We start from the raw sequence: 11,560 nt of genomic DNA on the forward strand, positions 1-11,560 counted from the left end.
AGCAGGGGTCCAGCTGGAGACACCATGACCTCTCCACTTAGACACCCTCCTGGACCCAAGGCCAGCTGGAGCTGCTCAGGGAGCCCTGCAGCTGCTGAGTGGGGGCACATGGCACCACACAGATGAGTCTGGCACTCAGTCTGGGGGTGAGGTGGAGTCCCCTGCCCAGAACTGGGCCGATGGCCCTCCTGGCTACCAAGTCCTCCCCTCTTCAACTGTGTCACCCCCAAATGTCCACACTTGGAGAACAGGAGTCACAGCACCAGCTGAGCCCAGGCTCAGGAAGATGTCTTTAGAACTCACCATTCCCTGGTGACCTAGTCTGGTTTACCCTGGACAAGCACAGGGTGGGGACACTGAGCTTCCTCAGAGAAATCACTGTGGAAATGGACAGGTGCCACTGCGAACAGCTAACAAGACTGTTACAGTTGCCTTCGCCCTGAGAGGTTTTCCATCCCAAGGTCTAGGGAAGACTCTGGATTGCTAATGAATTCTTGGGATGTATTTAAGTTCAGGTGTGTGGCCTCCTGTCCCCTCCATCTCACAACTTGGCAGGCCCAAGTAGTATGTACCTGTGTCTCTTCCGTGGAGGAAAGCGCAATAGAAGTTGGGTGTTGAATTTAAATAAATTTTAATTCATGAAAATGGCCTTATATGTTTTAAAACTCTCCTTAAAGCTATTTTTATTCTCTAGAAAGAGCTTATTGCAGGTAAATTACACATTTTACTACCAGAGCAATAGGTTTGCCATTAGTACAAATTTAAGGCACTACAAAGACCAGTAGATAATGTTAATTTCAAATACAGAAACTAAATATGTTTTGTACCTTTTTATTACTCGTTTTCTTTTAAGTTTTATTGACTGCTTTTTATCTTAACTATATGTCTTTACGTGCTGCAATCGTAATGCACCGTAATGGTATTAATATTTTATAGAATCGGTATTTATAGTTCTTTATTTAGAAACAATGCCGTGGGTCTGCAGCTCTCTGAGCCCGTCTGGAAGGGTGCCCTCCAAATAATGATGAATTGCCCGTGCTGTGTGCCATTTGCTAATTATATCCATGATTTACTGCAGAGCAAGACTTAAATCACTCATTTCAGTCTTGCGTAACAGGGCCATAAAATTTTTAGGTTTAAAAATGGTTTCCATGTGTATAATTTAAACAAATTTCAGAGCTATTGTATACACAAAATATTGCAACCAGCCATTGGTTACATACATCGTCTAACTTCTACTTTTAATGATCACTGTGGTTGAAATTATTATGCTTAATTTTCATAATCATAGCTTTTAAATCTATAGCCGTTTTCACATGTTAGATAAAGAAAGAGATAGCTAATTGTGTGCAGATAGTATGTCATCCTGAACAGTCCCAAACGGTACAAAATCATTAAAAAGGCTGAAGAGTACGAATTACCCTCCTATTAAAGAGCAGTCGTTCGCTGACTAATTATTAGTTGGAGCTGCTTTGTTTCCAAGAACAAATGTTGATCCTTCTAGCCTTGTTCAGCACACCAAAGTGAGATAAACACTTTTTTTCTCTCCTGTGCCAAAACCTTGCAGGTGAGAAACCTTACAAGTGTCCCCACTGTGACTATGCCGGCACCCAGTCTGCCTCCTTAAAGTACCACTTAGAGCGGCATCACCGGGAGCGACAGAACGGGACAGGGGCCCTGTCTGGACAGCCCCTGAGCCAAGACCACAGGGACGAGCTGCCGGGCAAAGCCGCCCTGTTTGTCAGGCCCGACATCCTGAGGGGCGCCTTCAAGGGCCTCCCCGGCATGGACTTCAGAGGCGGGCCCGCCTCCCAGCAGTGGACGTCGGGAGTGCTCTCGTCTGGGGACCACCCCGGCCAGGCCACCCGCATGTCTTCGGAGGCCCCTTCGGATGCTCTGAAAGGCACTGACCTTCCCTCCAAAAGCACCCACTTCTCTGAAATTGGAAGAGCCTATCAAAGCGTCATGAGCAACGGCGTGAGTTTCCAAGGGTCCTTGCAGGCCTTCATGGACAGCTTTGTCTTAAGCTCCCTGAGGAAGGAGAAGGACCTGAAGGACAAAGCCCTGTGTGACCCTCCCTCCGCGAAAGTCCACGGGGTGGATGGCGGCGAGGACAAGGGTGGTGGGAAGGCGGCCCCGAGGAAGTCGGAGAAGTCTCAGTACGAGCCTCTGGACCTGTCTGTGCGGCCCGATGCCACCTCCCTTCCCGGCTCCCAGGTAACGGTGCAGGACAGCATCGCGTGGCACGGCTGCTTGTTCTGCGCTTTCACGACGTCGTCCATGGAGCTCATGGCCCTTCACCTCCAGGCCAACCACCTGGGCAAAGCGAAACGCAGAGATCATGCCGTGGGGCTGGCCGTCCATTGCAAAGAGCAAGTCCGGGAGGCCAGCAAAGTGGCCCTGCTGCCCCTGGTACAATCAAGCAAGGAGGTGGCACTGGCCAACCTGATCGGGCCTCCAGACTCTGCTTCGGAGAAGATTGCCCAAGGGCAGGCCAAGGAGACTCTGGGGGAGCAGAAGAGTGGCCCGTGGCCCAGCCACGTGGACCCTGCGTTCCGTAACTTCCCGTCAGACTTCTACAAGCAGTTTGGCGTCTACCCGGGCGTGGTGGGCTCAGGAGCCCCCAGTTCCTGCCCCAACAAGGGGCCGGATGGCAAGGCCCACTCAGAAGATGACGCCCCGATCGTGATCCCCGACACCGCTGACAAGAACACTACTGAGGACCTGTCCGACATCGCCTCCTCGGAGGACATGGACTCCACCCAGGGGGACAACGAGGACGAGATTGAAACGGAGCCCGAGATGACAAGGAAGCCGCAGTCGGCCCTCAGCAAGGACGGCGGCGAGGGTGGGGACAGCCTGCTGCCCGCAGGCGCCCTGCAGCCGGGCCAGGGGCTGGCGTCACCCCTGCCCCAGGCGTCAGAGAAGCCGTGGCACAGCCCGGGCCTGCTTCCAGCTCAGGACCCCGGGGCGGGCCTGCCCCGGCCTGAGCGGGGGCCCCCAGGCCCCGAGAAGCAGCTGAACATGCTGTCGGTCCTCAGGGCCTACAGCGCCGACGGCTTAGCGGCCTTTAACGGACTTGCCGGCGGCACGGCCGGCTCGGGATGCGTCAAGAGGCCGGACTTGTGTGGTAAGTTGTAGAACCCTCTTCCTGAGTTCATGTCCCAAAGCATCAGTGCTGAGTTGTCATTTTCTCAAAAAACGAGATAGACATTTTCATTAGCAGGTTTTGAATAAACATGAAAGAGGCCCCAACAGTGCTGTAGATGCAACACGGACAGTCCTGAGCGAGTGTCAGGACTCGCACGCTGGGCCCCCCTTTGCGTGGCAGTGATCCCGAAGGCCTGTCCCGGGCCTGGAGGGGGTGGGGTCTCCCGGTGCGAACTACTCCTGCTTTTAATCCATATTTTGAAGGGGGAAAGATACTTGAAAAACAAAAGTAAAAAGAGACGTGGTACCTTGCAAGCTTTTCAGTATTTTTAACTGATGGGTGAGATGCCTAAAGCCAGCGCTCGCTGCCTTGCTCAGCCGGAGCTGCCTCCGCAGACGGGAGGGTTCTAGGTGCCGCACTGCGAACCCTCTCCAGATGGGGGGCCGTGTGCCCGTCTGACTCATCTTTAGACGCCACATGGCAGTGACTGTGACTGTTGCCTTCTGTCCTGCTGCCTCTGTCCGTCCGTCTCTTCCCCTGTCTGTCTGTTGTCCTGATGAGAAATGCGCACTGTGCAGTCCTGAGTTGCTGGCGTTGGGGTCCTGTGTGTCTCGGACCCACACCCGCTGCTCTGCTTGGCCAGTCGGCGCCTCTTTACCTCCTCCAAGAATACGGTCACCCCCAAGCAGTTCCAGATCTTAAAAAGCAACAGTACATTCAAGGCCTAGAATTGGAGCAGAGGAGTGTGAGGTGGGCAGGGAGGGGTGCGTTCTCCTCTTGGCCTTCAGATGGTCCCCTGGGAAGCCTCTCTGCACAGAAGCTCAGCCCCAGAAGTCCTCGCCAGAGGTAAATGACAGTGGTACCTTCCATCTTTACTCTGTGACTGGAATTTTGCGACTTATGCCACTTGTTGAAAAAGGAAGGGAGGGAGGAAGGGGAGGGAGAGAGGGAGAGAAGGAAGGAGGGAGGAAAGAAGGGAGGGAGGGGTATTTTTTAACCCCTGATGATCTGATGATCCTTGTACACACAGTGGGATTCAGGAAGCTGGACTCGGTTCATAATTTAATTTGATATTTTCCCCCTCTCCTTTCCTAATTCACTAGGAACTGGATCAAGCAGTCAGAAATATTTTTTGAATTCTCAAAAATCATGAAATTGATTGCTGACAGCTCCAAAAAATATTGACAGTCCCTTATGCTGAGTGGTCACAGGCCCCCTCCCCAGCACCCAGTTCTATTTTTAGCCACATACAATTCATTACTTTTGAAGCTGTTAAAAACAATATTTAAAAGGAACAGAAAAGGGTTTCATGCCAGTCCAATTTTCCCCCTCTTCTTCTGGGGGAGCGATGTTCAATCTTTTTTTTTTATTGTTGTTTTAAGTTTGTGATTGGGGTGGTTTCTTTTATTGTTGTTTGGGGATTTTTTAAAAAAATCTATTTTCAGCTCTTTCAAATACCTAAGTAGGACCTAGTTCCTGCCAGGAATCCATGCATCAGAAAAGATCAAAACCTGGCGTGTTCATAAGCTCTTTATTATTGAAATGAGCTCATATTACCCCTATTAATTTTCCCATGGTCCTATCACGGAAGGAAGCTGCCGCCTCGCCTCGGAGGAAGCTTGCCCAGTGGTGTCCTTTGGCAGAGGCGAGGGTGGGGGAGGCCCAGGGAAGCTGCTCTGTCTTGTGAGCCCTTCCTCTCTGAGCCCAGCTCCCAGGCACTGCTCACCCTCCCCAGACGGCAGCTCACAACACCCCTGAGTTTCTGGGGATGTGCAGAACGTTGGCTTGTCAACCTCGGGCAGCAGAGCTGGGTTAGTTGTGACTCCTCGCCAAGAGGGGGACGAAGACCTCAGGCCATCCTGGTGGCTTCCACGGACGAGGCTGCAGGTGCCCCGCTCCACCTGCACTCAGGTGAGAAGCCAAAACAAGCCGGCCTGGCTTCAGAGAGCCAGGTTCCGCACTCGTCGGGCCTGTTTCCTCTCCCGCCCGCGTTAGCTGGGAAGCGGCAGCAGACCCTGCTCTGGCCCACCTGTCCCGGGCGGGGGGTGGGGACGTGGCCCTCTTGCTCCAGATGGGCTTGACCCTGTGCTCACCCCGCCCCCCATATCTGGCCCTGTTTCTTTCCTGGCTGCCTCGGTGCCCCACTGCCCCGGAGGTCCAGGCCTGCGCATCCCTCCTCCGAGCCAATGTCTGGCCGGAAAGCTGAGACCCAGTGGGCTCCCAGTGGGCACAGGGCATCTTCCCCTCAGTCGAGTGCACTCTGTTTCTCCCATGGCAAGAAGCACATGCAGTAGTTGAACAGTTTAACCCCCACTGGTGTGACTTTGTAAGAGGAGACATGATGCTGGCACAGAAATCAAATATCCCTCACACTTCCTCCCCTCCTGATCCACTCAGAGTAGATGGGGTTCCGGACGGCCCACAGCCTGAGGCCTGGTTGGGTCAGGAAGCCAGAGTGAGTCAAGCCCAAGAGTGAGCCCAGTGTTTCTCATCCCTGGAGAGTTTGGGGTCTGATTTTGTCTGGATGGTGAACCTAAACCTCCATTCGATGCCCCTGAAAACAGTCTTGCAGGAGGGGTGTGTACCCGTCTGTTTCGGTCCTCATAAGGGTGAATGTAATCAAACCTGAGGGCAAACCTCATTCAGATCTTGAGGACACCCCACGGAGCTCAGCAGCTCCTCGGACACGTGCTGGTGATTTGGCCTCTGACCCTCGGTCTGTGGTGGTCCTCGTGGTGGCTCACTTCCTGGTGCTCCCCGAGGTCTACGTGCCTGCCTCCTAACCTTCAGTCTTGGCTCCTGCCTTCCTCGGGGTCAGGGACCTGGGATCCTGGCCAGTGTGCGCTGCTCATTCCTAGAGGTCAGTTGTAACCCGGGTACAGGAGAGAGACCAGGAGGAGAGAGGCCAAGCAGCCTCTTGGGTGGGAGAGGCCTGCAGTGTGTGTCCATGTTGAGAGTGTGCGTGGATTTTCATAGATCCTTCCCCAGGGGACAGAGCCATCGAACATGTGACAGTTAACCCTATGCCACCTTGGTTCTAGAGTGAGTCGGGACTCACTGGTCTTGTTATGTTAAATCCAGCCCCAGTCCCAGCTCTTTCTCCTGGCAGTGACTTCAGACTCCAGGCACAGCCATGTCTCTTCATTCAGTTGGAGAACATGATGAACAGGGGCCCTTGTGCTGTGGGAAGGTATGGATGAGCTGTGGTCTTGTTGGAATAGGTTCGACCTTGGCTTTGTAATGGGACAGGATCCACATGATAGTTAATTGGGGGACAGGAAGATCAGAGCAGCACTGACATCCACATACAAGACAAGGCAGAAGCCCCCTTGTCCAGTCTGAAAGATCTGATGAACTGTTGGGTCAGCTGGTGGCTTGGTGGCTGGAGTACTCAGGGTCACAGGCTTCCATGTGCGCCACAGCGCAGGCCGGTGTGCTTGGCTCCCGGGCAGGCTGCCTGCGGGGCCGCAGAGCTTGTGGCTATGGAAAGCAAGCCGGCCCTTCTGCTCCGGGCTCCTTGCCTTTTGAACTCGGGATGGACGGCTGGGGGCCAGTGTGGGTCGAGTCTTGCGTGCAGGTGTCCTCTGGTGAGCTGGGGTCAGGGCCGATGGGGAGGAATTAAACTTGGGTGAGGGGAAGAGCAGTGACCTGGCTCCTTACTCTTCGAAGCTCTGCTTGGGAGCCATCCCCATCGGAGAACCCACCCGCATGTCCATTACGGGCGTGGGGCTCTTGTGCTCTGGACGGAGGGACTGCCGGGGCCTGTGAGGAAGCGAAGAGGTGGCGGGGGCATTAACAGCAATAGCCCCGACACTCACAACTCAGGTTATTGGGAGACCGGCTTGTCGGACCTAAAGTATGCTGCGACTGAGGGTTCTCTCACAGCAGTGCGACAACTGGGACCCCTTTCTAAAAAATTAAACTTGGGTGAGGGGAAGAGCAGTGACCTGGGCCGACAGGGTCCGTCGGCCCTCTTGCCTCATGGATTCTAAAACGAGTAGTGAAATGGACGCAGAGAGCCCAGTAGCACTCTGGCAACGCTCCTTCTGTCTTCCAGCACCTCGCTGTCTCTCAGCTCAGTCTGCCACCCAGAGAGCCACTCCCTTTGGCTCACAGCCCCTGTGGCCTCCCCCCCGCGCTCGGCTCCGCAGGGTCCCGCCCAGGCGGCCATCCACAGCGAGCGGACAGAGGCTGGGTTCCACTCAGCTGGAGTGACCAAGACAGGCCGTGGGATAGGGCTCCTGCTCTGGTGTCGGGGGAGTTACGTTGCTGTGGCTGTCCCTTGTCCCATAAGAAGACATGCAGAAACCTGTCCACTGTCCCTCCACTGGCCAGGGCAACAAGGCAGGGAGCAACCTGGTCAGCAGCCCCAGGGCTCCCTCTGGGTACCTGTCTCTGCCTCCAGGAGGGGTGCCTGCCCTCATGTGTGGTGGTTCCAGAGCCCCTGTCATGGTGAGGTGGGCGGAGGAAGAGGAGGCAGGTTGGACTTGGCTCTGGCTGCACTTGGGCTGTGAAAGCTCAGTGGCCTCCCTGATGGGCGAGTGTGAGGTGAACAGAGATGGAGACGGAGGTGGAGGGTGTAAAAGGTTGGACCAGCGTCTCTCAGTGGAGTTGGTATTGAGAGTGGAGGTGACATCCACAGGGGGACGTTGCAAGGAAGTGATGCCGGTGTCCAAGTATCTTTTGCTAGCAGTTGTCCCCTTAGCACTAGGAAGCACAGCCCTTATTTTCCACTGTGGGTCTGGAGACGTATTTTATGCCCTCTGGCTGCCAGCTCAGTGGTGGCTGCTCCTTGGGAGGTGGGGGAGTCAGCTTGGAGGGTGATTCTGTGCTGAGAGCCCATCGTGAGGTCACACCACTTTGTTTCTATCCTGTCCTACTCCTGACGGGGGGCCAGTGCTTTTGGTAGGAGGTGATGCCCCTGCTCAGTGTCTGACCAGGAGTGGCTGAGGTCCATGGTCAGTAGTGATTGCCAAGGGCGTGCGTGGTGGCCGGGGTGTGCATGAGTCGTGAGCACGGCCTGTCTGTGGAGACCCTGAGCCTAGGTGGCTGGTGCGTGTGGCCTGGGGCAGTCGGCACACTTGTGGTCTCCTGGCTGATTCTGAGTGCCGAGGTGTGGCCTTGAAGAAAGGAGGTTATGTCAGGAAAACGGTGCCAGAAGAGGAACAAGACATCTCAGTCTGCCAGGTGTGTGCGAGCCAGGATCGCGGCTATGGGGTCTGATCGGTCTCTGGAGGCGCGTTGCTGTGGCTCAAACCCTCGGGGCCCTCACCCACCCCCTCCTCTGGCAGCTCCTGGGCGGCTCCCGAGAGTGTGGGTCAAGGGGGTCGAGCGCACCTTTGCCTCGCTCTCTCTGTGGGACTTCTCCGTTCACAGTCAGCCCGTTTCCTGTAACAGCTTGTGTCCTGGGTCTGATGCCAGATCCCAGTAGGATAGATCCATAAACCATTGCCAATCACCGCCCCATCCCGCTCTGCCCAGCTGGCCGCCGGACCCCGGCGGGACAGAGCATAGGTGCTGTCCCTGGTCCCCCACAGAAACCAGCAGCCCCGGGCAGGCACTCCCGTGCCCTCCTCCAAAGCCTCGCGATGTGCGGAGTGGGACAGAGGGGCAGCCTCTGAAGGGCAGTGCCCCCTCCCGGCCCCTTCACGTGAAACGGGGCGCCGCTGCGTGATGTTGTTTTCCCTGCAGGGTGACAGGCTGTGGTGTGACTACCACTGTATTTGCCAAATGATCCTCTCCCCATTGCAGAGCAAACAAATGGACGGTGTCTGTAAACCGCAAACACTGGTGACATCTGACCTTGTTGATGCTCCGTCCCTTTCGTTGCACATTTTTGGTACAAAAGCTACTGTCTGAGTCAGCAGCGCCTCTGGAGTGGGAGGGAGTCTGGAGCTTTCATGTTGTCCTGTCCATGTTCTCTTTGGGTCGCATGACACCTACCGCCCAGGACTGCTCCCGGGGAGAGGAGAGCTCTTTGGTTCAGTACACACACAAGCACACATGCACGCACACACAGGCACACACACTGACATACACTCACATACGTACACACACACGGAGGCACACAAACACATTCACACATGCATGCGCGCACTTGCACACACAGGCACACATACATGCACACACACATTGACACAGACACTCACACACTCACAGACACACACACTGACACACACGCTCACACATGTTCACTCACAGACATACGTACACACTCACATACTTTTCCTCCCCGGCGAGGACTTCAGATTGGGAGGGAGGAAGAGAATGCCGAGAGTGTTGTCAGAACAGACACCCACATCCCCAGGGAAATGCCAAGTCCCCCAGTGGGCCCAGCCCCCACCTGGGCCAGGAGCACTGTGCTCCTGAGCTGAGCTTCCTCTGCAGCATCTGCCGTCCTCGGCTGCTGAAGCAAAGGCCTGGCTGGCTCCGACCGCCACCTACACACAGGCCGCTGCTTAGCTGCTGAGGAGTCGGGTCCTTCTCTTTCCACGTTCAGATGTTGCGTGCAGAGCCCCGCTTTCTAACGCGCAGCGATTATCTCCTCTTACCGAGCGCTGATCACCGGCACCTCTGCGCCTAATTGCCAACCTGCTCTAACCACTTAGACTCTTCTCGCCGTAGCCAGAGACGGAGGACCCAGTCTTACAAATGTTGCTTTATTGCCATGACCCCATTAAACGGTCAGGGAGGCTCGGCCCTCCCTTGCTTTCAGGTTTCTCGCCCCCATGGTTCTGGATTTAATGAATGTGCACATTCTCTTGCAGGTAAGTGACACCCCGTTCTAGTCGGTCTAGCTGGACTTGCCCCTGTGTGTCCGCGCTCCTCCGTCGGCGGCTCTCCTCAGCCCGTCCCTCGCGTAGAGTCAAGAGAAGACTGTACACACATATGCGTGTTGAATAAATAGTTACTGTTGGCATAGGTACGTGTACACACGGCGCACCACCTGCAGCATGTGTGGCGGAGAAGCAGGGAGGCTGAAGTGCTGCCCCACACGCTCCCTGCTTGTCGTAGTCGCCGGGATTGCCAGGGCTTAGTGACGTGAGCAGGGACAGGAGCTCCCTTGGAGTCGTGCATCTCCAGTGACGATTGCTGGTGGTCGAAGGTCCCCCACCTATGAAACGCCTTCCAGGGGCCCAGCGGTGCCCACTCCCTTCCCCAGGTGGCCCTGACGTGGTCCTGGTCCCATGTCTGATCGTCCTGTACTTTGTAACACTTTAGAAGAACCCAGAAGCGCAGTCCTTACCCTTCTCCCAAGTATTTAAGCAGTAACATTGCTAGTGTAACATTGTGTCGGGTGGTCACATTCCCCAGGAGCAGGTGACAGCCAGACCCCAGGGACGGCACCTTGACGCTCGCAACGGACAAGCAGTGGTTGAAGCAAAATGTGCGAAGGTGTGCCGGCTGTCGTGGGCCCTGGCACCCAGTGCTGTTGAGTAATTAGACACGTGGAGGTGCTCCCGGTAACGGGGTAATGGAGGCATGTAAGTCCTAATAATTGTAGCTTTCTGAGTAAGTGTCAAACTATATCTGCAGTGTGCTGTGCGCTGAGTTACAAGTTAGGTCATTTATGAATGGAATGTAAAACAATTCTAAAATGCTTCAATAACTTATCTTGGTATTGCTAATAAAAAACGCTGTGAGACAGCAGAGCTGCTTCGAGTCGTTATGTTAATTCGCTCCGTGACACCCCCGCGCCCCTCAAGTCCTGCTCACTGGTGGAAGCCACCACAGGACCCCGAAGGTACCGCTGTTAAGGGATGTTTGCTGGGCGACGTCTCCCATTTCCACCATCTTTATGGGGCCCCACAGGCACCAATTCACAAATATGCAAATGTAAAGGGGCCTCCCAATTTAGGGGGTGACCGTAGCAGGTGGGGAGAGCCAGACAACACGGATGCATGTCCCTGTACAAATGATTTTCATGCATCTAGATCCCGACAGCTCATGGGCCCTGTGGGTAGGGGAAACTGAGGCACAGAGTGTGCAGGCTGCCAGGGAAGTGGGTGCAGTGCCTGGGAGAATTCCCCTGCACCTTCCCTGCGTTCCGGTTCCTGGTGACTCCTCAAGGCTGGCATCACTCCCGCAGGCCCACAGCTTCCCTGCGAAGGGGTGTGTGCTCCCTCTGCTCAGGCCTAAGAAGCCACATTTGCAACTTCCAGGGGGCAGCCCCCCAGACAAGCACCCTCAGGAGTCCTTGGGACCAAAGCCACCAGCCTGGGGACATGGGTGGGCGGGAGGAGAGGGCTCTGTTGAAGGTGCCTCTGCTCGGGGTGCAAAGGCTGTCCCAGGCCCTGTTCATCTGTCACAGCCACTCTGCACACTGGGACCCCTGCTGACACCAGGGCCCTGGCCTTGACAGTCAGGCGAGGATAGGGTTTGGGGTCCAGAGCAGCATGAATGGCCAGG

General features: G+C 55.4%; 1 protein-coding gene across 1 annotated transcript in view; it reads left to right on the forward strand.

Annotated features, from left to right (window-relative positions):
• ZNF536 (zinc finger protein 536) overlaps positions 1-10,800 on the forward strand; it is a 244,192-nt gene extending 233,392 nt beyond the window's left edge. The window contains exons 6-7 of the mRNA XM_081119583.1: positions 1,568-3,130; positions 9,919-10,800. Of these exons, the coding sequence (XP_080975709.1) occupies positions 1,568-3,130; positions 9,919-9,926 (1,571 nt within the window). The 3' untranslated portion in view covers positions 9,927-10,800. The remainder of the gene's footprint in view (positions 1-1,567; positions 3,131-9,918) is intronic.
• Positions 10,801-11,560: the final 760 nt, after the last annotated feature.

Source organism: Miniopterus schreibersii (genome assembly GCF_964146895.1).
Source record: "Miniopterus schreibersii genome assembly, chromosome: 18".
In the NCBI taxonomy this organism is placed as follows: Eukaryota; Metazoa; Chordata; class Mammalia; order Chiroptera; family Miniopteridae; genus Miniopterus; species Miniopterus schreibersii.